The sequence below is a fragment of the Oncorhynchus mykiss genome, chromosome 13 (assembly GCF_013265735.2).
Source record: "Oncorhynchus mykiss isolate Arlee chromosome 13, USDA_OmykA_1.1, whole genome shotgun sequence".
NCBI lineage: Eukaryota > Metazoa > Chordata > Actinopteri > Salmoniformes > Salmonidae > Oncorhynchus > Oncorhynchus mykiss.
In genome coordinates this window covers 22,242,933-22,270,456 of record NC_048577.1, presented here as the reverse complement: position 1 = coordinate 22,270,456, position 27,524 = coordinate 22,242,933, and the positions used below count along the sequence as shown (strand labels likewise).

Here is a 27,524-nt window from a genome sequence, read left to right as displayed (position 1 = left end):
TTTCTAGCCAATTCAGGAAGTCGTCGATTACTATTCAGGCTCCGGTTGTTGCACTGCTGATCTTGGTTCGTGCAGTCCTAAGATTACACAACTCACATTTTATCGCCACACGCAACGTCGTCTTTTGCAAGGGAAAATATCATTTATTTCGCCATGAATCCTGACATAACCAGAGAGCGCGAGAACGCTACATTTGACGTGGAGAAACTCACACATATTCTGGACGGAGGCATCGAGAAGACCAAAAGAAGAAGAGAAATTGGTAAGGTTGGAATGACTTGTACTGTGTCTCGTATGTGTAGCCTAGCTTTGCTCGCGAGGTTAAAGCACCACGAAACACGTGTAAACAAAACATTGAACTAACCGCTAGCTAGCTAGCTTCATAACTAGCTAGCTGACCTACATTGGCGAAGGTTGGTTATGCATAGCCTAGGCAACCGATAGTGGTCGCTATATCTGCACGGCCTCTTATCATGCTGCCTCGGCTAGGTTAGACAGTTGTTTATCTATCTGTTGTTGTAACAGTAGTTCTAACCCGTCAGCTGTTCTTTTATCATTGTGAGCCAATGACACGATTAAGGCCACTTTTTGCATTCATGTGTAACTTGTGCATGCTGTTTTGTATAAACAAGGCTCTGATTTGTGCAATGCCAGATAACATAGCCAGCTCGCAGCAACCTTGCTAGCTAGCATGCTAGGGCTGGGCGATATATGGAGTTTTTTCTTTATCTCGGTATATTCGAGTTGATGTTTTAGCGCGATTTGGAAAATGCCTGCATCGCAAGAATCGAGGTTCCGTTATGACGTTGTTGCATTTGTAAAACGTTACATCTCACTCTCTTGGTCAGCCCAATGTCGAATCATGTCCCAATTGCGTGACAACACGTGTACAGAGGTTATCCACCAATCACAACCATGGACAACCTTAAACAAATTGTAACAACGCCGGAGAAGTGTCACCGTACGAGTTCCACCAACATGGAAAGTGAGGAAGCCAGCGCGAGGATGAAATCATCCCCAAAAAGGGCAGCGATATTGATTTTCTCGGTAATATGGAAGTGGTTCGGGTTCAAGAGGTCTGATGTTCAGCAAACGAATGTCCTGTGCAAAATGTGTCGAAAGACAATTGCTACGAAAAGCAGAAGTACAATCAACCCCTTCCACCACCTGTAACTGAAACTACGCAATGCCGATTCCAGTCAGTCGATTCCCAAAACGTCTGCTAAAAGACAAACTACCATAGCCGCATCCTTTTCAAACGTAATCACTTATGACAATAAACGTTTGGGGTGGAAGGAGATCATGGATGCAGTGACCTATTACATAGTGAAAGATATGGTTCCAATCTTTTAAAGTAGAAAAGCCAGGCGTCAGGTACAGTTACAGGTACAGAACATACGTTTTTATTTAACTAGGCAAGTCAGTTAAGAACAAAGTGTTACTTTTTTGTACACTGTTACCTGTGAAAGAGTCGCAGAGAAGCATGCTAGTGTTTCTTATTTTTCCACCACAGCCAATCTATGGTCTTGCTGCGGGAGATAACCTGATCCACCTCTACACAGACGGCACCATTCTGTATACTTCTGGCTAGACTGTAAACTCCTTCCAGACTCTTATCAAACATCTCCAATCTAAAATCAAATCTAGAGTCAACTTTCTATTTCGCAACAAAGCCTCCTTCACTCACGCAGCAAAACTTACCCTAGTAAAACTGACTATCCTACCGATCCTCGACTTCGGCGATGCCACCTACAAAATAGCTTCCAATACTCTACTCAGCAAATTGGATGCAGTTTATCACAGTGCCATCCGTTTTGTTACTAAAGCACCTTATACCACCCACCACTGCGACCTGTATGCTCTTGTCGGCTGGCCCTCGCTACATATTCGTCGCCAGACCCACTGGCTCCAGGTCATCTACAAGTCCATGCTAGGTAAAGCTCCGCCTTATCTCAGTTCACTGGTCACGATGGCAACACCCACCCGTAGCACGCGGTCCAGCAGGTGTATCTCACTGATCATCCCTAAAGCCGACACCTCATTTGACCGCCTTTCCTTCCAGTTCTCTGCTGCCTGTGACTGGAACGAATTGCAAAAATTGCTGAAGTTGGAGACTTATCTCCCTCACCATTTTAAACATCTGCTATCTGAGCAGCTAACCGATCGTTGCAGCTGTACATAGTCCATCGGTAAATAGCCCACCCAATTTACCTACCTCATCCCCATACTGTTTTTATTTATTTACTTTTCTGCTCTTTTGCACATCAGTATCTCTACCTGCACATGACCATCTGATCATTTGTCACTCCAGTGTTTAATCTGCTAAATTGTAATTATTCACCAACCTCATGCCTTTTGCACACAATGTATATAGACTAATTTTTTCTTTCTCCTACTGTGTTATTGAATTGTTTATTGTTTGCTCCATGTGTAACTCTGTGTTGTCTGTTCACACTGCTATGCTTTATCTTGGCCAGGTCGCAGTTGTAAATGAGAACTTGTTCTCAACTAGCCTACCTGGTTAAATAAAGGTGAAATCAAATTTAAAAAATGGTCGGGCAGGGGTGTATTATGTTGCAGATAGAAATGTAGCTAATGATATTGGATACATTTATTTATCCAATGGTAATACTACACAATTTGTACATAATGGTCGACCTCGTCTCGCATGGCCACCCTTCCAAAGTCCCATTTTGTGTGAGAAGTCTGGGTTTCCGACACTGTTTAACCTGATGTCTTAATCTCCCAATCTTCTCTTATCCCCCACAGAGTCACTGGTGATCAGTGACCCAGACTTCCAAAGTGAGGACCTCAACTTCCTGTCCAGGAGCGAGCGATACGATGCCGCCGTGAAGAAGAGTGCCCACATGATCCTGAAGCTCAGAGAGTATGGGATCTCAGACCCTGAGGAAATATACTGCTACAAGAGGTAAGGCTGGGACACAGACCCAGGCCAGCTACCTGCTATGGGCGGCAGGTAGCCTAGCGGCTAAGAGCGTTGGGCCAGTAACCGAAAGGTTGCTGGTTCGAATCCCAAAATATGGCAATATGCCCTTACTGCTCCTGTACGTCGCTCTGGATAAGAGAGTCTGTTAGATGACATCAGTGTAAATGCTATGGACCTGCACATCACAATTAGAAATGTGAAAGTAGATATAGGTTTTTGTCCATAGAGTTGTCTTCCTGTTAGGTGTAATGACCGATGCAGGTGAAAGTAATGAAAGGTGAGGAATTGAAGATCATTTGGACTAGTTTTGTTATTTACAAGCAGGATTTGGTTTCAATGGACTGTGTGAAGTCTGTAAGGGTTTGGGATGATCAAAGCAAATGTCATACTTCCCGGTATCCTCCAGTCATCACTCCTTCTCACATTTCATGTTTTTTCTTTTTTTCTTAACATTTCACAGACAGTGCTAATGCTGAGCACAGCGTGACAAACATCGGACGAGGTTTCTCATGCTTGTTTTGAGGTTTGAAGTGCAGATGGCTGTATCAATGCTGCTTTGGGGACACTGAAGCAAAACACCGCATTTGCTGAAATTACACAAACCGTCTTTAAGCCTTTCACCAATATGCTAAAGTCTTCTTCACATCCCATGCTAATGTATTGCCGGCTATTAGCCCCACGAGTAATTGCGAGGAGTTTTTGTATCTTCCTGATCAAAGTCTGTATTATTTATATATATAAATATATATATATATATATATATATATATATATATATATATATATATATATATATATATATATATATATATATATATATATATATATATATAAATATATATAAATATAAATATAAATATATACACACACACACACACATATCTCCAATGTTTGATATATGGTGAAGCAATAGGACTGTTACGGTGACAAACATTGGATATAGATATAGTGTTGCCAATTGGGCAAGACCCTGGCACTCTGCCGTGTGGCTATAAAGGTTTGTGTATGTGTTAGGGATGTGCACGCTTATTAGAATATCTGAACATTAATATTAGAATACTTGTAAGTATCATTTTTAGCGAGGGTAGGGTAATTATTTTATAATCAAGTTTTGTCACATGCACAAGTACAGTTAAATGCTTAACTTGAGAGCTCTACCCAACAGTGCAGTAATAGTACAAAAATAAACACAACCTGTAAAGTATTAGTCCCATGGTTAATGGGATGAAATAAAAGATCCTAGAAAATGTTCATGCTCACAAAAAGCTTATTTCTCTCAAATTCAAATTTGCTTACATACCTGTTAGTGAGCATTTCTCCTTTTCCAAGATAATCCATCCACCTGACAGGTGCTGCATATCAAGAAACTGATTAAACAGCATGATCATTACACAGGTGCACCTTGTACTGGTGACAATAAAAGGCCACTCTAAAATCTGCTGTCTTGTCACACAACACAATGCCACAGGGAGAATGCAATTGGCATGCTGACTGCAGAGATTTCCACCAGAGAGTTGAATGTTTTTCTCTACCATAAGCCGCATCCAATATCGTTTTAGAGAATTTGGCAGTAAGTCTATCCGGCCTCACAACCGCAGACCACATGTATGGCATCGTGTGGGCGAGCGGTTTGCTGATGTCAACGTTGTGAACAGAGTGACCCGCGGTGGGGTTATGGAATGGGCAGGCATAAGCTATGGACAACCAACACAATTGCATTTTATGGATGGCAAATTGCATGCACAGAGATACCGTGACAAGGTTCTGAGGCCCATTATCGTGCCATTAATCCACTGCCATCACATGTTTCAGCATGAGAATGCACAGCCCCATGTCGCAAGGATCTGTACACAATTCCTTGAATCTGAAAATGTCCCAGTTCTTCCATGGCCTGCAAACACTCCAAACATGTCACCCATTGAGCTTGTTTGGGATGCTCTGGGTTGACGTGTACGACAGCGGATTCCAGTGTCCACCAATATCCAGAAACGTCTTTTTAACTCTCATTGTAGTTCTTGTGTGGTTTTTATTCTGTTATCTCTATTATCACTGCATTGTTGGGAAAGAGCTCTCAAATAATTTCATTGTACTGTTCTACACCCTTTTTATCCTGTGCACGTGGCGATTAAACATTGTAACTTGAAACTATACTGAACAAAAATTTTAACGCAACATGCTACAATTTCAAAGATTTTACTGAGCTACAGTTCATATAAAGAAATCAGTCAATTGAAATAAACTTTTAGGCCCTAATCTATGGATTTCACATGACTGGGAATACAGAGAAGAATCTGTTGGTCACATATACCTTTAATTTTTTTTATTTTTTTTATTAAAAGTTAGGGCCGTGGATCAGAAAACCAGTCAGTATCTGGTGTGACCACAATTTGCCTCATGCAGCGCGACACATCTCCTTCGCATAGAGTTGATTGTGGCCTGTGGAATGTTGTCCCACTCCTCTTCAATGGCTGTGCGAAGTTGTTGGATATTGGCAGGAACTAGAACATGTGGTCGTACACAGATCCAGAACATCCCAAATATGCTCAATGGGTGACATGTCTGGTGAGTATGAATTGTGTACAGATATTTGCGACATGGGGCCTTGGATTATCGTGCTGAAACGTGAGGTGATGCCGTCGACTGAATGGCACGACAATGGGCTTCAGGATCTCGTCACAGGATCTCTGTGCATTCAAATTGCCATTGATAAAATGCAATTGTGTTTGTTGTTCATAGCTTATGTCTGCCCATACCATAACCCCACCTCCACCATGGGGCACTCTGTTCACAACGTTGACATCGGCAAACCGAGGCTGGCTGGTGAGGCTGTTTGGACTTTGCCAAATTCTCTAAAATAACGTTGGAGGTGGCTTATGGTAGATAAATTAACATAAATATATGTTAATATATAGGTGGACATTCCTGCAGTCAGCTTGCCAATTGCACGCTCTGTCAAACCATCTGTGGCATTGTGACAATACTGCAAATTATAGAATGGCCTTTTATTGTCCCCAATTTATCCATGCACCTGTGTAATGATCATGCTGTTTTAATCAGCTTTTATTGTACAATAAAGACGATCACCCAGCTGGAAAACAATAATGGTCTGACTAGGCAATATTTTTATTAGCCATCTTCCTCAGTCTGCTCCCTCCATTCTGATCACACACAAGGCTCCTCAGCTGCAGCAATAGAGCACCAGACTCTCTCCCTCGCTTAGCAGTGCTCGGCTTAAAAAAAACAACATGTATATCGAATATCCAGATATCCGACAAATTCCTGATACTATTCGAATAGTGAAATTATTTCAAAACCCCATCCCTAGTATGTGTGAGTTTTGGAGTACTGTTGCAGGACAGCACCATCTCTCTAGGCAGAGCAAAGGTCACATCGAGATTAAAACTGTGTCACAGGCTACGCTATGTCCTACCCTTTCACTTATAAAAACTGCCAATTCACCTCAAATATGTTTAGCCTTAAATAGCCCAAGTCGAGTATAAAAGTCAGACGTTAGTTACATATTAAAGGCCTCAGCCAGGAGCCTATATTTTCTCTTTGTAAGTCTCATTTGATAACATCTATTTCTCAATATGACAATGATGATGAGCAAATTGAAATGGGCAAATCGGAGCACATTTTGTAGTGAAACTAAAGGGATTGGGTTTGTCCAATGTCCATTTTTTTTCTAGTGTTAGAGATTCTCCGGTACTTCTGTATACTTTTTAGCCGGTACTTCTGTATACTTTTTAGCCGGTACTTCTGTATACTTTTTAGCCGGTACTTCTGTATACTTTTTAGCCGGTACTTCTGTATACTTTTTAGCCGGTACTTCTGTATACTTTTTAGCCGGTACTTCTGTATACTTTTTAGCCGGTACTTCTGAAAGTAGTGCTCACGAGCCAAAAGTTAAACCCCCAGAAATGGTGTACTATGTCACATGTGCACCACATTATTGCTCTCTGTCACTCTACTGTGTGTTGTGAGTGCACGTCTTGCGAGCTGTCACTGAAATGGTGAGGAGCTGAAGCTCATTGGCTAGAACTCTAATTGCTAGGGGGCTGGCCCATGTAGGGTAAAATGGCACTGCACAGCTTCATGTAGACCGTTGCATTCAAACTAGGGATTTCGTGGCTAATTGAGGTAAAAAACCATAGTTCTGATAATAGATTATGCATGTAGAGTTTAAGTCAGAAGTTTACATCCACTTAGGTTGGAGTAATTAAAACTAGTTTTTCAATCACTCCACACATTTCTTGTTAATTAACAAACTATAGTTTTGGCAAGTCAGTTAGGACGTCTACTTTGTGCATGACACAAGTCATTTTTCCAATTGTTGTTTACAGACAGATTAATTAACTTATAATTCACTATCACAATTCCAGTGGGTCAGAAGTTTACATGCACTAAGTTGACTGTGCCTTGAAAAACAGTTTGGAAAATACCAGAAAATTATGTCATGGCTTTAGAAGCTTCTGATAGGCTAATTGACATCATTTGAGTCAATTGGAGGTGTACCTGTGGATGTATTTCAAGGCCTACCTTCAAACTCAGTGCCTCTTTGCTTGACATCATGGGAAAATTAAAAGAAATCAGCCAAGACCTCAGAAAAAAATTGTAGACCTCCACAAGTCTGGTTCATCCTTGAGAGCAATTTCCAAACGTCTGAAGGTACCAGGTTCATCTGTACAAACAATAGTACGCAAGTATAAACACCATGGGACCACACAGCCGTCATACAGCTCAGGAAGGAGACATGTTCTGTCTCCTAGAGATTAATGTACTTTGGTGCGAAAAGTGCAAATCAATCCCAGAACAACAGCAAAGGACCTTGTGAAGATGCTGGAGGAAACGGGTACAAAAGTATCTATATCCACAGTAAAACGAGTCCTATATCGACATAACCTGAAATCCCACTCAGCAAGGAAGAAGTCACTGCTCCAAAAACGCCATAAATTAACCAGACTACAGTTTGCAACTGCACATAGAGACAAAGATTGTACTTTTTGGAGAAATGTCCTCTGGTCTGATGAAACAAAAATAGAACTGTTCGGCCATAATGACCATCATTATGTTTGGAGGGAAAAGGGGGATGCTTACAAGCCGAAGAACCGTGAAGCACGGGGGTGACCGCATCATGTTGTGGAGGTGCTTTGCTGCAGGAGGGACTGGTGCACTTCACAAAATAGATGGCATCTTGAGGCAGGAAAATTATGTGGATATATTGAAGCAACATCTCAAGACATCAGTCAGGAAGTTAAAGCTTGGTCGCAAATGGGTCTTCCAAATGGACAATGACCCCAAGCATACCTCCAATGTTGTGGCAAAATGGCTTAAGGACAACAAAGTCAAGGTATTGGAGTGGCCATCACAAAGCCCTGACCTCAATCCTATAGAAAATGTGTGTGCCGAACTGAAAAAGTGTGTGCAAGCAAGGAGGCCTACAAACCTGACTCAGTTACACCAGCTCTGTCAGGAAGAAATGGGCCAAAATTCACCCAACATATTGTGGGAAGCTTGTGGAAGGCTACACAAAACATTTGACCCAAGTTAAACAATTTAAAGGCAATGCTACCAAATACTAATTGAGTGAATGTAAAATTCTGACCCACTGGGAATGCAATTAAATAAATAAAAGCTGAAATTAATCACACTCTACTATTATTCTGACATTTCACATTCTTAAAATAAAGTGATCTTCACTGACCTAAGACGGGGAATGTTTGCAAGGATTAGATGTCAGGAATTGTGAAACGGAGTTTAAATGTATTTGGCTAAGGTGTATGTAAACTTCCGATTTCAACTGTATGAGCTACACATTGACACATCTAGCCCAAAAGGGAAGGTTTTTAAAAAAAAAAATAAAAAAAAAAAACATACTTAGTGGTCTTCTAAGATCCAGAGCATGTATTTAAGGGGATACTGCAAGATTCTGTCAGTTAAGTGGTTTTCTACTTACCCAGAGTCAGAAACTTGTGGGTACTATTTTTAAGTCTGCGGGCAGTATGAAGGACATTACAGGTAGTTTTGCGAGCCAATGCTAACTACCGTTAGCGCAAAACTGGAAGTCTATAGGTACAGTAGCTTATGCTTGCGTACCTATAGACTTCCATGACTGATTACCAGAATCTTGCAGAATCCCTTTAACAAATAAAAAGCCTTGCTTTTACAGTAAGGTCATGTTGACACTAGTGTCAACCCTAAACCTGGGTCCTTTTTAGTAGGCACAAAACACTTTTGAAATGGAAAACTATAATGCAATTTTTTTATTTTTTTTTTACGAGTAAAATGACCACACACCTGCTGAGTGGTCCCGCCCAGTCTGTCCATCCGTCAACCTGTGTGTCTGTCCCCCTCCCTCAGCGTGTTTCGGCGCCACCATCACGAGGCTCTGGGGCTCCATTTCGTCATGTTCCTCCCCACCCTGTACACCCAGTGTAACAAGCAGCAGTTGAAGAAGTGGGTCCCCCTGGCTGAGTCCTTCAAGGCCCTGGGCACCTACGCCCAGACAGAGTTGGGGCACGGTCAGTCCCCATACAGAGAATTTATAATAATGATACCGTAAAGGCAGAATTTACACGACCTTAAAGTGCTTGTGCAATTGTTTTAACTAGCTAGCTAAGTATATGTTTGAATTATGGAAAGGATCACAGGGATGCTTAGGGATGGACAGTTGTCGATCCTTGACGTAGGATTTTCTTTTAAAATTGTTTTCAAATCATGGGGTGGACATTGTGATCGAAAGTGATTATTCGTAGGTGTTTGACAGATCACTGTAGTTGTTTGTGTGGACAAAATGTGCCCAGACTGTAGGCCTAACTCGATAGTTATTAGCTAAACTGAATAGCCAAAACATAATACGCTAGATTCAAAATGTCATGATTTGCCGGTCTGTTTTTCGAGTCCTCATAACCTGCCCCAGTACCTTGGACAAAAGAAACAATTGAAGGACAACAAAAAAAATCCTAACATTGCGCTTAAACAATATGAAAAAATCCATTCCCGTCTAGTTTTTAGTTTCATTCCATTCCTCAAACCCCTTTTATTTCCTCTCCTGCTGCTAGTAGTGGCCTATTATCCTAATGAATTGTTCCCAAGCTTATGTCAGTTAATTCTGATTGCTATTAAGTCTTGATTTTCCTCTACTCCCCATGTTCTCTGAATTGAGATTACTCATTACACATGATTAACCCGAATACTGTATAATTTGGAGCTTTTTTTAATCAAATGACCTAACATTCTGAATTGTGCATTTGAGTGGATGGATGTAGGCCTAATTTTTGGGCTGTTTGTGAATATATAGCTTGGATGAATGAATATAGGCCTAACAATTTGTTCTTGTCTGTCGAAGTCTCAACTGATAGAGAAGACGCACTGTGTCCTGCCAAAGAACTTGCAGTGTGCTTTGAGATTCAGAACCCTGAATATTCCATTGTTAATCTGAAAGCAGAGAGATCTGTGCGACGTAAGACCATTTTTGGCCATGCCAGATGTCTCTTGTTGCCAACGTTTTACTTCTATGACGCTGCGAAGTGGACATTATTCACGATTGAGTAACCATGGCATTTCCATGACAATACTACTCTAGGGAATGTCTAGGACTGGCTTTTCAGAATTTTCTGAAGGCCTTCTTTTTTTCCCCAGAGTTCTGGTCTGGTTCACTTCTTCTCAGCAACTCGCTAGCTAGGCTTCCATGAACTTTTCAAGTGATTTTCAAGTTTGCATAGAAAATAGATTTACTTTAGATAATTGCCTGCTGTCGTGCGTTTTCATTTGAATTATCTTGTTTCAATAAAAACAGCTGGATTTAATGACCTTTAACCTCAACAACAAAAAATCTGAAAAACCATAGTGTTGAATAAAAATGTTGTGGTCAAAGTGTTAACCATTACCCAATTTAGGCTAATTGCACATGAAGAAATTGGCAACACTGTGTATGCCGTCCCACCTATCTGTTTCATGTCTCAGGTAGCCCGCGAAAGCCAGCATGAATAGAATGCAATAATTTACAAATATTTTCCATATTCTAATAATTTGCATGTGCCAACGTATCGCCACTGTCCATGCCATGTTGAAACTTGCCAGCCAACCAGAAAAGCAAGGTGTAAGTAATTCAGGCCCTCTTGAAAGTCGGGATAATCCTATTCCTGTAAGGAAACATTATTTGTCTAGCCTGCCAGGGATCAGCCATTATTGACAGCCGCCCTGGAGCAAAAGTGCCTTGCTCAAGGGCACATTGGCAGATTTGTTTCACCTAGTCGGCTCGGGGATTCGAACCTGTGACCTTTCGGTTATTGACCCAAAAGTCTTAACCGCTAGGCTACCTGCCGTCTCCGTAACACGTATCGCACAGATTTTTTTTTTCTCGCAACTTTTTATTTTGTCGAATAATCCTGTGTCAATGGAAAACTGCCTGTTGTCTTAACCGTAAATGCCCTTACAACTGCTTCACCCTTCCTTTATAAACTAAAGCAGGGGTAGGCAACTGTGATCCTGGAGTTTTGCAGGCACTTCATGTTTTTGATTTAACCAACCTGGAATACCAGGTGTGTTGAATTTAGGCAATCACTGAATTAACTCAATTGGTCAGGTGTGGTGCATACTTGGGAAAAAATCCTGCAGCCCTGTGGCTCTCCAGGAGCAGGGTTGCCTACCCTTGGACTAAAGCGTCTGCTTTAAAAATGCTAGTTGCACTGCACAAGTTGGTAGCATCAACCTTTTGTGACTAGGGGGCAGTATTTTCATTTTTGGAAAAATAACGTTCCCGTAGTAAACTGCACTAGTTGGTAGCATTAACATAGACAGATTTATTGGTTGTCACACATTTGACATGTTAGGGTTGTGTTCATTAGGCCATGCAATTAACTTTTACAATGGAAAACTAAATTGGCCATTTCTTAATGGAGCAAGTCCAGTTTGTCCCTTCTTGTGTCCGTTTTAATGAACACGTCCCAGAGTTTGCATCACAATTCATTTGGAATTGAAAATGTTTTTTTCAGTGAAATGAGAGAGTACAGGTTACACTGCTTTTGGAAATGAACATTTCAGGCAAATAAATGAAGTGTTGCAACAATCATGCATGAGAAGGTTATTTTGAATGAATTAACTTGTGATTCTAATCAGTTCTCCGCAGACAATTTGCATGACCAGCTCAGTTTTTAATTTTTTAAATTCTTGCACTTCACCCCCCCCCCCCAAACCTTCATCCATCCCTCCATCTATTCATCCATCCTCTCTGCCCCCAAAATGTTATTTACCAACACTTCTAATCTCCCATCTTTTCCAACCATCTCTTCATTGTCATGTCCCATTTATATGGTCTATTATTCTATGCCAAAATTTGTTTTCTCCCTTGGCTATACCTTATTTTGCATGCCCTCCCCCAATGTCCTATCCTTCCTTTACCCTCTTCTCCCTTCAAACTACTCTCCTACCCCCTCCCCTTGCCACTTGGCGCTGCCCTAGCTGTGTGCACCGTGGGCGGTCAGAGCCCCTGGACCTTCACCTGGGAATGTTCCTGCCCACCCTGCTGAATCAGGCCAGTCCTGAGCAGATGGAGACATTCTTCATACCCGCCTGGAACCTGGAGATCATCGGCACCTACGCACAGACAGAGATGGGCCACGGTAAAATGCCAAACGAACCGTACCTGATCACCAACCTCCAGTCACCCACATGCTCTGTGGAGTGGACAAGAGATGCATGCCCAACCTCTTCGACGTTTGAGTCGAGCCACCAGATAACTCTCCCACACTCGCTAGGGCATTTCTTAAAAACGTCTCCCCAGACAGAACGCTTGTGTTGTTAAAGATTCTGTTGGGGGTAGGTTCCTTGTTCCTTGTCAATCATTGGCTTATTGGTGAAATCAGCAATCAGATAATATCGTCTTTAAGTAAATCAATCCAACCTTTATTTATGCAATTGCAGGCAGAAGTTGACAATGGAAACAGAGTAAGTTCTGCAAAATAAAAAATGAATATGCTTGCAGTCGACACCTACTCGTGAGACCAAGCCCATGCAAATACAGTTATACAAACTTGCAGGAGAAAACAATAGTCCAGTATTTTCTAAGGGCTCAGCAGTCATTTTCCATTCCCGTGTGGCTCACAGTGGTATGTCTGACTTGTCTCTTATCTCTTTACTCCCCTGCAGGGGTCTGTGTCTATCCATCTCTTTTAGCCTTGAGGCGCTTTTTGACTGCAATAACACACATCTCTCAGACCGTTTCTTATGAGGCAGAGACTATAAAAGAACCGTGGAACAGTATTAAACCTTATTATGCATATATATATATATATATATATATATATTGCTAATCTGTGGTCCAGGACCCTATAAATGTAGTGGGTGAGGGTCTTATAGCCCTTACCCTTATATTAATACTACATAAGCATAATCAATTATAATACATCAATCATTTGGTGTAGCCCCTATCATGACCCCAAGGTGACCCCCACCAGTTCAATGCAGCAATTTAAAAAAATCTCAATATCAAAATGTTTCTGGGTAACAGTTAAAGTACCTTAGTGTGATTGTTTTCAAATAAAATGGTAAAAAAGAAACAAAAATGGCTTCTTAGCAAAGAGCAATTTATCAAACAAGTATTTTGCTAGCACTGTCTGGGAGTGGTCTGAGTATGGAGGGGGAACTCAAAAAACTAGCTGTTATTGACAGAGATTTTGGGTACTAATTTACCACCTGATGATGTCACCAGGCATTCCAAAACTCCATCCCACCAAAACAGGATGATGTTTTAGGCCGTCTTTTCAAACAGCTCTTACTCTAAAAGGGCATGATCATTTTCACAATTTCACAGTATTATTCCAACCTCATAGTGTGGAGTTATATATAAAACACAGGAATCATATTTTTGACTGCACTGGGCCTTTTTTTAAATGCTATTTAAAAAAAATAATTTAAAAGGACATTTCACTCTTGCCTTTTACTCTGACTAAAACCACTAATACTGGCTGGCTTGGAGAGTGAGGGTTGTGGGCCGCACAGCTTCGCATGGCTTCCCTTTTGGAATGTGCTCTGCCCCTGGTTCTCACACAGTCTTGTTGCCAGCCACGGTGAACGTCCATGCCCACTTCTAAAGCACCCTCGGTGACTTCCTTTCCCAAACAGGTACCCTCCATCGCCTCTGTCCCTTTTGTCCCCCTTACTGTGTTTTGGAAGTATATTGAGTTTAAAGACGGACAACCTACGTCCTTCGCCACATGTATCTTCACCGTATAAACGTAGTAGGGCCGTCAACTGGCTCTATGGATACAAAGAACATTTAAACCTGTCCAACAATGTTATGAGTTCCACAGAAGACTAACAACAGCTCAGCCAGGTCTGCGTTAATGTAAAATATAATACAGCTATTAGATCTAGCTGAGGCCACTGATCCATGTTCTTCACGAACTAGTCACAAACTGCTGCTGCTAGTAGAACTGGGATCATTGTTTAAATCTTTTGACCTGAGAGATAAAACAGTAGCAAAATGAACAGCATAGAACATGTCGGGTTAACTTTGACAGCCCTAAACCGTACACATATTAGTTACACAAATTGTAAGAAATAGATTGAATTTTCTTTTGGTTTTGATCTGTCAAACACCTACAAAGGTTTTCCCACTATAGAATAACTTTTTTTTCGGGTGAGGGAACTGGTGAACAAAAAAAAAATGTAGAAGACAAAGTAAACCCACTAGACACAACAAATAATATATTTACTGCTGTGAGATAAAGTTTAAAGTTGCTTTATTATTTGAGATTGATGTCTTGTCAGGTTTGCACTGCATAATATGTGAAAACATGAATGTGCTCCTGCCGTAACTTAGTGATAACTCTCTCTTTCTTTGGTTTTGTGTGTTGTGTGTTTGGGGGCCTTGGTGTCTTTCTCGTTGCCTAGGCACCCACCTCAGGGGGCTTGAAACCACGGCAACGTATGACCCGGCCACCCAGGAGTTTGTCATGAACAGTCCGACCATCACCTCCATCAAGTGGTGGCCTGGGGGACGTGAGTACACGCACACACTTTAGCTTCAGGGCCGATACACGTACAGTGCTTTTGGAAAGTTTTCAGACCCCTTGACCTTTTCCACATTTTGTTAAGTTACAGCCTTATTCTAAAATGTCAATCTACACACAATACCCCGTAATGATAAAGCAAAAAAAAAAATTTTTAAATATCACATTTACGTAAGAATTCAGACCCTTTACTCAGTACTTTGTTGAAGCACCTTTGGCAGTGATTACAGCCTCGAGTCTTCTTGGGTATGATGCTACAAACTTGGCACCTGTATTTGGGGAGTTTCTCCCATTCTTCTCTGCAGATCCTCTCAAGCTCTGTCAGGTTGGATGGGGAGCATTGCTGCACAGCTATTTTCAGGTCTCTCCAGAGCTGTTAGATCGGTTTAAGTCCGGGCTCTGGCTGGGGCACTCAAGGACATTCGGAGACTTATCCTGCATTGTCTTGGCTGTGTGCTTAGGGTTGTTGTCCTGTTGGAAGGTGAACCTTCACCCCAGTCTGAGGTCCTGAGCGCTCTGGAGCATGTTTTCATCAAGGATCTCTCAGTACTTGGCTCCGTTCATCTTTGCCTCGATCCTGACTAGTCTCCCAGTCCCTGCTGCTGAACAACATCCCCACAACATGATGCGGCCACCGCCATGCTTCACCGTAGAGATGGTGCCAGGAATTCAGGCCAAATAGTTCAATCTTGGTTTTATCAGATCAGAGAACCTTGGTTCTCCTTGGTTCTCTGATCTGATAAAAACAAATTTAGGGTCCTGGACCACAGATCTGACAAAACATCTTTGTTTTGTTTTGTTGTCACATGCACCAAATACAGCAGGTGTAGTAGACCTTACAGTGCTTCAGACATGATTGTCCTTCTGTAAGGTTCACCCATCTCCACGGAAGAAATGTAGAGTTCTGTCAGAGTGACCATCGGTTTCTTGGTCACCTCCCTGACCAAGGCCCTTCTCCCCCGATTGCTCAGTTTGGCCGAGCGGCCAGCTCTAGGAAGAGTCTTGATGGTTCCAAACTTCTTCCATTTAAGAATGATGGGGGCCAATGTGTTCTTGGGGACCTTCAATTCTGCAGAAATATTTTTTTACCCTTCTCCAGATCTGTGCCTCGACACAATCCTGTCTCGGAGCTCTACGGACAATTCCTTCAACCTCATGGCTTGGTTTTTGCTCTGACATGCATTGTCAACTGTGGAACTTTATATAGACAGGTGTGTGCCTTTCCAAATCATGTCCAATCAATTGAATTTACCACAGATGGACTCCCAAGTTGTTGAAACATCTCAAGGATGATCAATAGAAACCGTAACGCTTCTGAGCTCAATTTCAAGTCTCATAGCAAAGGGTCTGAATACTCATGTAACTAAGGCATTTTTATTTATTGCAAGAATGTCTAAACCCGTTTTCGCTTGGTCATTATGGGGTATTGTGTGTAGATTGCTGAGGATTGTTTTTTAAAATCAATTTTAGAATAAGGCTGTAATGTAACAACATGTGGAGAGTGAAGGGATCTGAATACTTTCTGAATGCACTGTACAATCAAACCCATCCCCAGTTAAGTCTGTGGACTTAGCTTCTGAAGAAAACACATTCCACAACATTGCTGAACAAGATCAAACAATTTACTTCTGATTCTCATTGCAGTGTGGACTAGAGACTTAAATGACAGCCAAATTATTTCAATAGAAATATTTTAATGGTGAGAATCTCTCGCTCTCTCGCTCCCCCCCCCCCCAGTGGGTAAGACGTCTAACCACGCCATAGTTCTGGCCCAGCTCCACACCCAGGGGAAGTGTCACGGCCTGCAGGCCTTCATCGTACCTCTCCGCAGTATGAACACACACATACCACTGCCAGGTACTGTACATACTGCTGTGCTTGTGTCAAAAAGAGTGTGTCTGGCTGTGTCTCTGTATGTAGCATTGGTGGTAGCCAACTGTCTAATGAACTCACTCTCATTCTCTCTCAGGTGTGGTGGTAGGGGACATAGGACCCAAGTTTGGCTTTGATGAGGTTGACAATGGTTACCTGAAATTGGAGAACGTACGAATTCCTCGCGACCACATGCTGATGAAATATGCAAAGGTGAGCGACTGGGCAGTTAAGCACATTTCAAGGAGACACTGTTCTTTGTTTCTGTTGGTTGATTCTAATGCTGTCACCAAGCTTAGAGTTTAAGGTATATTGTATGCATATTCCTCAGAGCGTGTATACTTACTACCTGGTTGTCCTAGAACTGTATACCACAGACCAGTGGCGGTCTGTGCTGTTTAAGATCAGGGAGGATGATTTAATTATTATGATATTTGTTTTAATGTATGAGCCTTACTTCTATTAAAGCATATTGGATGACTGTCATTCATATTCCATTCACCCAGCTCAATGTAACATCGATAGGTTTAGGCTACTACATGATACCCGACTTATACCCATCCTATGAATGAAAGTTCACAACATAGGTGGAGCTACATTTTTTAAATCAAGGTGACAGACAGTGACACATTCAATACCACCTTGCACACTCTTGCCTGCATCCGTTTGCTTCAGTTTATGAAACATTTTTCAACAGAATCGGCGGAATGAATACACCACTGATCACACAAAAACAGCTCACTTTCATAGCAGCCACATAAAAACAGCATGATTACTTTGCTTATTGTATTCCTTCTCGCATACTAGTCTACATAGCTACTAGAACTAACAATTTAGTAAACCCGCTACAGTCATGCAGTGCAGTCAGCGAGCAGTTTAGCAGTTACACCGGTGGGCCCCAGTGGCAATAAATTAATAAAACCAAAAGCTTACCTTGACTTGGAAGAGTTCCAGTGTTGGATAGGATAGCCATAGCCAGCTAGCTAACATAGAATATGTTTCTGTTTGAGCCGGGTGTTTGTTTGAGTAGGCTAAACTAGCTAACTGCATTAGCTAAGTGGGAAAAAATACAATGACATATAACTAGCTCTCTTATCTCTCCCACTCTCTCCGCCTTCATTAAAAATATATATTTGTTCAAAGCTGTTCAACTATTGTCTTACTTTGAGTCAATTACTCACCACATTTTATGCAGTGCTAGCTAGCTGTAGCTTATGCTTTCAGTACTAGATTCATTATTTGAGAGTTTGATTGGGTGGACAACATGTCAGTTCATGCTGCAAGAGCTCTGAAGTTGAAATAATTACTGTGTGAGTCTATGGAAGGGGGTGAAAACCATGAGCCTCCTGGGCTTTGTATTGACGTCAACGTTCCCAGAGAAGGACAGAAACTAGCTGTCCTCCGGCTACACCATGGTGCTACCCTACAGAGTGCTGTTGCGGCTACATTCCAAAAAAGTGTGTTTTAATAAATTATTTGGTGACGTGAAGATATTTATTATAGTTCCATTCTTTTAAAAAATAATAATAATATTCACTGAGGAGGATGGTCCTCCCCTTCCTGCTATGAGGAGCCGCCGCTGCCACAGACAGTATGTATTCTCCCCACCAGGTGGAGGCAGATGGTACGTACGTGAAGCCTCCCAGTGCCAAGCTGACCTACGGCACCATGGTGTTCATCAGGTCCATGATCGTAGGGGAAGCGGGCCACGCCCTCGCCAAGTCCTGCACCATCGCCATCCGCTACAGTTCCGTACGGCACCAGTCTGAGATACGCCCAGGGTCAGTTGTAGCTCTGGACACCAGGGTCATGTTCATTAGGTCAAACTGTAGCAAAAAGTTTTGAGACGGAAATCAAAATTCTTATTGTACAGATACTACTTTCCTGTGTTAGGGTTTGGTGTGTTTTCATCTGTTTGTTGCCAGCTGAAAACTGTTGTCCTGATTAAATAAGCAATAAAACTGGCCTTCTTCAGACTAGTTGAGTATCTGGACCATCAGCATTTGTGGGTTCGATTACAGGCTCAAAATGGCCAGAAACAAATAACTTTCTTCTGAAACTCGTCAGTCTATTCTTGTTCTGAGAAAGGAAGGCTATTCCATGAGAAATTGCCAAGAAACTGAAGATCTCATACAACGCTGTGTACTACTCCCTTCACAGAACAGAGCAAACTGGCTCTATCCAGAATAGAGTGGGAGGCCCCGGTGCACAACTGAGCAAGCGGACAAGTACATTAGTGTCTAGTTTGAGAAACAGATGCCTCACAAGTCCTCAACTGGCAGCTTCATTAAATAGTACCCGCAAAACACCAGTCTCAAGAGGCGACTCTGGGATGCTGGCCTTCTAGGCACAGTTCCTCTGTCCAGGGTCTGTGTTCTTTTGCCCATCTTAATCTTTTCTTTTTATTGGCCAGTCTGAGATATGGCTTTTTTTTTTGCAACTCTGCCTAGAAGGCCAGCATCCCAGAGTCGCCTCTATACTGTTGACGTTGAGACTGGTGTTTTGCGGGTACTATTTAATGAAGCTGCCAGTTGAGGACTTGTGAGGCGTCTGTTTCTCAAACTAGACACTAACGTACTTGTCCTCTTGCTCAGTTGTGCACCGGGGCCTCCCACTCGTTCTATTCTGGATAGAGCCAGTTTGCGCTGTTCTGTGAAGGGAGTAGTATACAGTGTTGTACAAGATCTTCAGTTTCTTGGCAAAAAGCCAAGGGGGGTGAATACGTTCGCAAGGCACTGTAAATAGTCAAAGGAATACAAAAATACTCACACATACTTGCGCACATCCATACACAAGTAACACACTCAGACACAAACAAGAATAGAAAGCAAAGTACTACAACCCTTACCATTTTAACAAAATCTATACTCTTATTCTAATTGTGTGAGAGCTGATGTAGGTAGATGTTACATAGAGTTTGGGTAGATATTTAGGAATCCTTACTCATATATAAACAGCTGTATCTCAATGTTCTTCAAAGACTAACATATAAAAGATAGCGAACCATTAACCTTACATCTAAGTCTTCTTATTTTGTGGTTCCTCCAGAGAGCCGGAACCCCAGATTATGGACTACCAGACCCAACAGTACAAGCTGTTCCCCCTGCTGGCTACAGCCTATGCCTACAAGTTTGTTGGTCAGTACATGAACCAGGTCTACCTCCGCATCACTGGAGACATCAGCCAGGGAGACTTCAGTGAACTACCAGAGGTACTTGCAGTAAATACTAGCCTGAAATCCAGAATCTGTTTTGCTAACATTCCACGCCTTGTACGCCGTGTCATGCTATACGAGGAGTGGAATGATAGCTAAACAGACTGGTACCCAGGCTAAGTAAATGCCTCCCCTTGATATAGTACGTGATGAAAGAATGGCTGGCTATGGCCCAGAGTTTTTATTATTTTCTTCCAAACCACGTGACCTGACCAGGGAAAATGGGAAAACACTCCACTCACTGAGTAGTCTTAATGTTTCATCCATTTTAAGCAGCTGAAGTCTAATGGAGGTGTTTTGACAACAGTCTTCGTCTGTGTTAATTCTTTAGTTTAAGACGTTGAAGGAGGGGGATGCTAAGCTGACATATGGAATTGTTTTAAGATGGTCATACTATGGATCATTTAGCTATTGGATTTTAAACAATTATTTGATTAAAATATTTAATTTGGCCTTTGCTACTAAAGCACATAGAAACACATTGAATAACACATTCATAATGTGAAAAAGGACCGTCAAAAAATGTATCATAAGAAACAAGTTATTTTTTTAATATATTTAACCCCTTTTTTGGGTTGGCACAAAACGTCCTTCAAACTAAATTGTTTTTGCAAACGAGTTTGCAGCCCAAACGGTTTGGACGCTACCACACATCGACGTTACAGACGAGTCTTCTGACACTTGTGGGGGTTGTAGAGCAAAACGGAGAATGTGTTTGTGAGAGTTTTCCATAGAGTGGTTCGGACGCTAGAGACGTTTTCGTGAGAAAACCGGTTTTCGGGATGTTTCATGGTCCGACAAACACCGCTCTAGCTCTGAAAGTGAGACACTGGAGGATGCGGTGGATTGAGACACATCCAATGCAAATAACATATCTCTAGCTTATCTCTAGTACCCTGTGCCCATCCTCTACCATCCTTGTCAATATAACTGTACCCTGTGCCCATCCTCTACCATCCTGTGTCAATATAACTGTACCCTGTGCCCATCCTCTACCATCCTGTGTCAATATAACTGTACCCTGTGCCCATCCTCTACCATCCTGTGTCAATATAACTGTACCCTGTGCCCATCCTGTGTCAATATAACTGTACCCTGTGCCCATCCTCTACCATCCTGTGTCAATATAACTGTACCCTGTGCCCATCCTCTACCATCCTGTGTCAATATAACTGTACCCTATGCCCATCCTCTACCATCCTGTGTCAATATAACTGTACCCTGTGCCCATCCTCTACCATCCTGTGTCAATATAACTGTACCCTGTGCCCATCCTCTACCATCCTGTGTCAATATAACTGTACCCTGTGCCCATCCTCTACCATCCTGTGTCAATATAACTGTACCCTGTGCCCATCCTCTACCATCCTGTGTCAATATAACTGTACCCTGTGCCCATCCTCTACCATCCTGTGTCAATATAACTGTACCCTGTGCCCATCCTCTACCATCCTGTGTCAATATAACTGTACCCTGTGCCCATCCTCTACCATCCTGTGTCAATATAACTGTACCCTGTGCCCATCCTCTACCATCCTGTGTCAATATAACTGTACCCTGTGCCCATCCTGTGTCAATATAACTGTACCCTGTGCCCATCCTGTGTCAATATAACTGTACCCTGTGCCCATCCTCTACCATCCTGTGTCAATATAACTGTACCCTGTGCCCATCCTGTGTCAATGTAACTGTACCCTGTGCCCATCCTGTGTCAATATAACTGTACACTGTGCCCATCCTGTGTCAATATAACTGTACCCTGTGCCCATCCTGTGTCAATATAACTGTGCCCATCCTCTACCATCCTGTGTCAATATAACTGTACCCTGTGCCCATCCTCTACCATCCTGTGTCAATATAATTGTATAACACTGTGCCATCGTCTGACCTGTGCACAGCTCCATGCCATGTCCGCGGGCCTGAAGGCCTTCACCACGTGGACGGCCAGCGCGGGCATCGAGGTGTGTCGCATGGCGTGTGGCGGGCACGGCTACTCCCGCTGCAGCGCCCTCCCAGACATCTATGTTAACTTTGTGCCCACGTGCACCTACGAGGGAGAGAACACCGTCATGATGCTGCAGACCGCTAGGTAGGTACACACACCCCCACACACACACACACACACACAGATATGAGACACACACCCTGAAAGGACACATTCTTTCCTTGCTGAATCAAAAACCTCAGTCACATTCTACAGCTCACACAAACATACATTACCATGTATTCCAAAACTTGCAAGTCAGGGCACATAAGCCTAGTATTAAAAGCTATGTGTGATATTGCGCCCTGCACATCATCGGTAGTAATTATCAACAAAGCATCGATCTAACTGTCTAAATGTTTTTGGGAGTGTGTTCAGTGTAAGCACTGCTAAGTGTACAATGCAAAGGGTGAGGAAAGTAGTTGCGTGGGAGTGAGTGAGAATAGGACCAAATGAATGGGTGTATGAGTTTTTGTGTACTTAGTTGGAGCTGGGTGGTAAATGGCGTTTTATTATATACCAGTATTAATGCATGGACCGGTTTGGATTTTTACCTTACATAATGGTATTTCAATGCTTGCTTTGTTAAGTGCAATAACTGAGTGATGCTACTTGAAAAAATGATTGCAATCGTCCGTTCTTACCGGCAGTAAGAGACTGCTAACAGTTGAGATCTGATCATTTGCTAGCAAGAGCTTCAGGTGTGCCCACGTCATTTTGTGTGATGAATAGGCTAGTGTCTGTGAGGCAGTGGGTGTGCCAAAAGCACCTTAGAAATCAGCACAATGCCCTTTGTGGCGAAAGTAAAAACTGCCATGGAATCCATTGGAAAAACATGGTCAGAGGAGAATTATTATTTTCATTAAGGTAAAGTTACTTTTTTACAATAGAGGCATACAAAGACAAAACAAATATTTTACAGTGTGGAAATGATAACAAATGAGTGAAGGAAATTGATGAAAAGGCTGAAATTATTTTGGGTTTAAGTTTGATTGTATAAAACAATCAGAAGAGAGAGAGACCCATTTAAAACCACTTAGAATGTATTTGTTGCCACCCTAGAATCATGCATGACTCATTAAGCATATGTAACTTTTATTAAACCAAAACATAAAATGCCATCAATTACCGTCAAAAATTAGAAACGTATAGTGATATGATATTTTGGCCATATCGCCCATTTCTACTTTGTTTGTTCTTGTCTGTGTGTGACCTTCGTGCCCTTCCACTGTCTTGCTCACGTGTTTGCGTCCCTCACTCCCCAGGTTCTTGATAAAGAGCTACCGGCAGGCGTCGGCAGGCCACCAGCTGAGTGGCATCGTGTCCTACCTGAACGAGTCGGAGTGTAGGCTGCAGCCCCAGTCTGTGTCCTCCCGACCCACTGTAGTCAACGTCAATGACCTGGCCAGCCTTGTGGAGGCTTACAAACTGCGAGCTGCCAAGTAAGTGGGCCTACAAGCTAACCAAAATGTAATGGTAATAGATTCCATTTAGATATCTGATCTTCGTTAAGTCCCAAAGGGCTGTACATTGTATGGCAGAGACTTTTAATCAGAGCAATGTGTTAGTTGGTGCCAGGCAATGCAATGGGTTGAGCTAAAATGGTCCACCAGTCCAGCACACAACGAATTGTACTTGTACTCTATGGACAGCCATGCGTCAGTTTTTGTTGAAAGGTTTCCTATGTCAATGCCTCTGTGTGTCTTTAGGCTGGTTGAGATGGCAGCTAAGAGTATTCAGCAGGAGCTACAGAAGCGAGTCAGTCAGGAGGATGCCTGGAACAACAGCGCTATAGACCTGGTCAGAGCCTCTGATGTAAGTTACCTTGCCAACCTGGGATATGGAATGTGTTGTTTTTTGGGGAGGGAGCCCTCCTATCTCTTCCCCTCTGCTTCCCTCTTTCAATTTCCTTTTCCTCCTCTCTCTCTGGTCCTCATTTAACTCTCCTTCATCTCTTCTCCTCCTCCCTTTCCATGTCCAGGCCCACTGTCACTATGTGGTGGTGAAGCTGTTTGCAGCTAAGCTGGGGGAGATAGGAGACACTGGGGTTCACTCTGTCCTCAGCACCCTGGCCCTGCTCTATGCCCTCCAGGGCATCCAACAGCACAGCGGAGACTTCCTCCAGGTAACCACCACCATGGCAACTGTCAATCACAGACTCCCAGGGGGAAAATACAGGGACTAAATACATGGAGGAAGAATGTGTGAATTTCAATGCGTCCATAAGTGGGTCCCGTACCAAAATCTATATTCATTTGTATAATGTCATGTATGTTTTAAGCAAGACATTGTATTACACTCGTACTTGTATCACTTATTAAAGGAAGATTGTCTTATTTTTGTATATTTAAAAAATAAACTTGTATTAACCCCTTCATCACCACCCCTCTTTGGAGTACAAATATATATATATATTTTTTAATAGCTTTTGCTTACAAATTTTACATACATGGTACTTTTATATAAAGCAGTCACATAACCGTAATACATTGCCAAACATCAACTCTTTAATCGCAAACCCGTTTGGTTTCTATGTGCCATATATTTTTCAATTGTGCTGTGTGACGTTTTATATAATTTAACCTTTCTAATCGTATAGTATCCACAGATTGTGAGTTAAAGATGAAATCCTTTCCTACGAGTATTATTTGACTGACTATGGCTTTCTAAATCCACCAACACTAATATTTGTAAGGTTCATTTTAAGTGCATGTCTTGATTATTATTATTTTTTTGAACCATTCCTGAACCTGTGACCAGGAACAAGCTACATAGGGGCAATACCAGAATAAATTATCTATTGATTCGGTCTCTTCGCACAACATGTAGCATTCTGTTGGTGGCAAGAATTCTATATAATCATTTAAATTGAAGAATTCTGTTGATTCAAGTGTTTCATGTACAGGTTCGTAAACCATGTGCCATGTAATCGGTACATCGAAAATCTCTTCCCATTTATTTGGCAACCTGTATAGCACAGCTGTCAACATTTTTGTCCTCAAATGAAACTAGTATATTTTTCTATCTATGCCAGTTCCTTTCAGCCAATTTGTATCTTTAATATATGGCAGACAAACAAGTTCCCTACCTTTTCCACTTGCCTCTTCCATTTTTGTGGTAATGCTGCAATCAGTTTTCTTACTCTAACTTTCAGATTTGTTTGATTTGATCCTACATATAAAGGCTCTAACTCGTTCATCGTGACATTTGCATATTTTAACCTATTGCTTGTTTATTGAGAACACATTCTCTTTAACAATAATGACCCGACTGTTCCTTCCTCACTCCAGACTGGTCTCCTGAGTGTGCCCCAGCTCTCCCAGGTGTCCCAGCGTCTGAAGGAGCTTCTGGCCCAGCTGAGGCCCAACGCCGTGGCCCTGGTGGACGCCTTCGACTACCGCGACGAAATGCTCAACTCCGTCCTGGGACGCTACGACGGCAACGTCTATGAGCACATGTTCGAGTGGGCCCGCCGCTCACCTCTCAACAAGACAGAGGTCAGTTCATGGAGAGGGCCTTTTAAAAAAGAGAGTCAGAGATTAAGAAAATTAATTTACTGTTGATTTTACGTTTTTTTTTTTTTTTTTTACCTTGGAAGAGACTATCTGCAGAGTACTCAAATTGACCCTCCTTCCTTCTCTTCTAGGTCCACGAGTCCTACCACAAGTACCTGAAACCCCTGCAGGCCAAGCTGTAAGATGGCCTCTGAGCCTTCTCACCTGACCCCTCCACTACAGGGGACGGGAAGCACACTAACAACACTAATCCAGCAGTGGGACCCCAACATGGCCGCCGCTGCCCGTCCACCAATTGGAAGGGGCTCATTCCACCCGCCCCTTCTGTGTTTTACCAACCACAGGTGGTGGAACATTTTTAAAGGGGAACCATTGGAGACCAGCCGCCTTACCCCACCTCTACTGATGTGCTGCTAATGAATCAATCATTCTACTGGACTTATTCAACTAGTACTTAGTTTATGAGTTTAAATATACCCCATGCCTTGTTAATGGGTGTAATCGAAGGTCCGAGAACCATAAGATGGAGAGGAAGAAAAACTGTAGTTAGCATACAAGGTGGCCTAAAGATGAAGGGGTTTTGATGACTGATCCTTGTGATCTAATCAAGCTCTTTGGATCATGTACATTGCAAATCACTCGATTTGTTGAGATATGTTGAATCCCATTTTTTTTTTTTTTTATCTGTATAATTTCTCATCACAGTATTTGATGCTAATGTACTGAGGATGGTTGTCTTTAGTAGTGGGTGACGGGTCAGTTGTGGTTTGCCATGAACCAAAGGTGTGCGTGTCTCTGTCTAGGTGTGAGAGAGTTTCTGGTTGTGGGGTAACGAATATGATTAGTGAATAACGAGTTGATGAGTAAGCTATTCTAGTGATTTGAGAAAGGGGGCCTTTCAATTATTGCACTTAATACAAACCACTAGTATATATGCATGAGGATCTTTTCTACCATGTGGGGCTTAATTACCAAGAAATGACATGAAAATCAAACTAGCTTGAAGAACAAGGTCGTATTCATTAGGGCACACTGTGGTAAAACGTCTTGCAATGGAAAGAGAGGTTCTTATTGAACAAGTCCGTGTAGTGTGTCGTCCCCCCCATCTGTTTCAATCAGTTTTCTTTTGTTTGGTGCCTATTGAATAGAACCCTGATTCGGAACAAGTACATTCTTCAACACAATGAAATAAGTATTTTTATACTCTGATTACTAGCTGTTGATTGTACTGCTGTTGACTTTTACAGTATGTTGCAGATTGATACATGATTGATACATTTTCAAATGGAACGAAGCAGTAACTACTGTTTCTGGGAGGATTATGTGCCAGAGGAATTTGACTGACTTTAATGAAGCTAACATGGTAGTATTATCACACATGGTCCATGCATATATTTTTGATTGATATATATGCTTTATCAATTTATTTTCTGATTTCCGTTGCAATATAAGGATGTATGATAATTATTTCAATGTACCTACTGAATTTTTGTTTAACAAATATTTGTGATAGTATAAGAAATCTATTCAGTCTGAATATGTTTTAAACTTGATTATGTTTATTGAATTGAAAGTGAATCATTTGTCATGCTTAATGATCTTAGTAATAAACTGGAAAAAACTATCAAATGATGTTCATGGTTTCCTTCAACTTTGTTTCATAGACTGCCAGAAGCAACCACTAGATGGTGTTATGAAATCAGATAGGAAAAAAGTCTTAAGTCAGAGCCATGTTTATTCATAACGTTTTAACATTTTATTTCAGTGGCATAGATTTAGGAGAACCAATTCTACAAATGGATGGAGGATAAAGGATTGAGTGTAATAATTCATAAGATTATGAATAGACTATATTAGAGATTATAATAGCACATTAGATTACAACACTGCAATGCATCTGATTCAGAAAATTTGACATTTTTGGGAAATGAACCTGTAGTTTGACAAATCAATCCATTCTATTTAAAACCTTTGGACAA

The 27,524-nt window shown here is 41.9% G+C and overlaps 1 protein-coding gene across 2 annotated transcripts; it reads left to right on the top strand.

The window, feature by feature from the left end:
- Positions 1-6: 6 nt before the first annotated feature.
- LOC110485953 (peroxisomal acyl-coenzyme A oxidase 1) lies at positions 7-27,178 on the top strand. Of its 2 annotated transcripts, none has more exons than XM_021557214.2 (14): positions 7-262; positions 2,770-2,929; positions 12,409-12,569; positions 14,842-14,949; positions 16,698-16,817; positions 16,930-17,045; positions 18,444-18,613; positions 19,881-20,043; positions 21,945-22,135; positions 23,296-23,472; positions 23,740-23,845; positions 24,012-24,155; positions 25,321-25,527; positions 25,677-27,178. In XM_021557214.2, exons 1-14 carry the CDS (start codon positions 154-156, stop codon positions 25,725-25,727), a joined length of 1,983 nt encoding a protein of 660 aa, XP_021412889.2. In that variant the 5' UTR covers positions 7-153; the 3' UTR covers positions 25,728-27,178. The 2 variants fall into 2 exon arrangements, with proteins under 2 accessions (XP_021412889.2, XP_021412888.2); XM_021557213.2 differs by lacking the exon at positions 12,409-12,569 and adding an exon at positions 9,307-9,467.
- Positions 27,179-27,524: the final 346 nt, after the last annotated feature.

Excerpts from the sequence above, each read along its gene's own strand:
- LOC110485953 (XM_021557214.2), top strand. The coding sequence starts at position 154 with ATGAATCCTGACATAACCAGAGAGCGCGAGAACGCTACATTTGACGTG. Across the intron at positions 14,950-16,697 it reads CAAGTGGTGGCCTGGGGGAC|TGGGTAAGACGTCTAACCAC; the intron begins GTGAGTACACGC and ends CCCCCCCCCCAG. Across the intron at positions 20,044-21,944 it reads ACTTCAGTGAACTACCAGAG|CTCCATGCCATGTCCGCGGG; the intron begins GTACTTGCAGTA and ends ACCTGTGCACAG.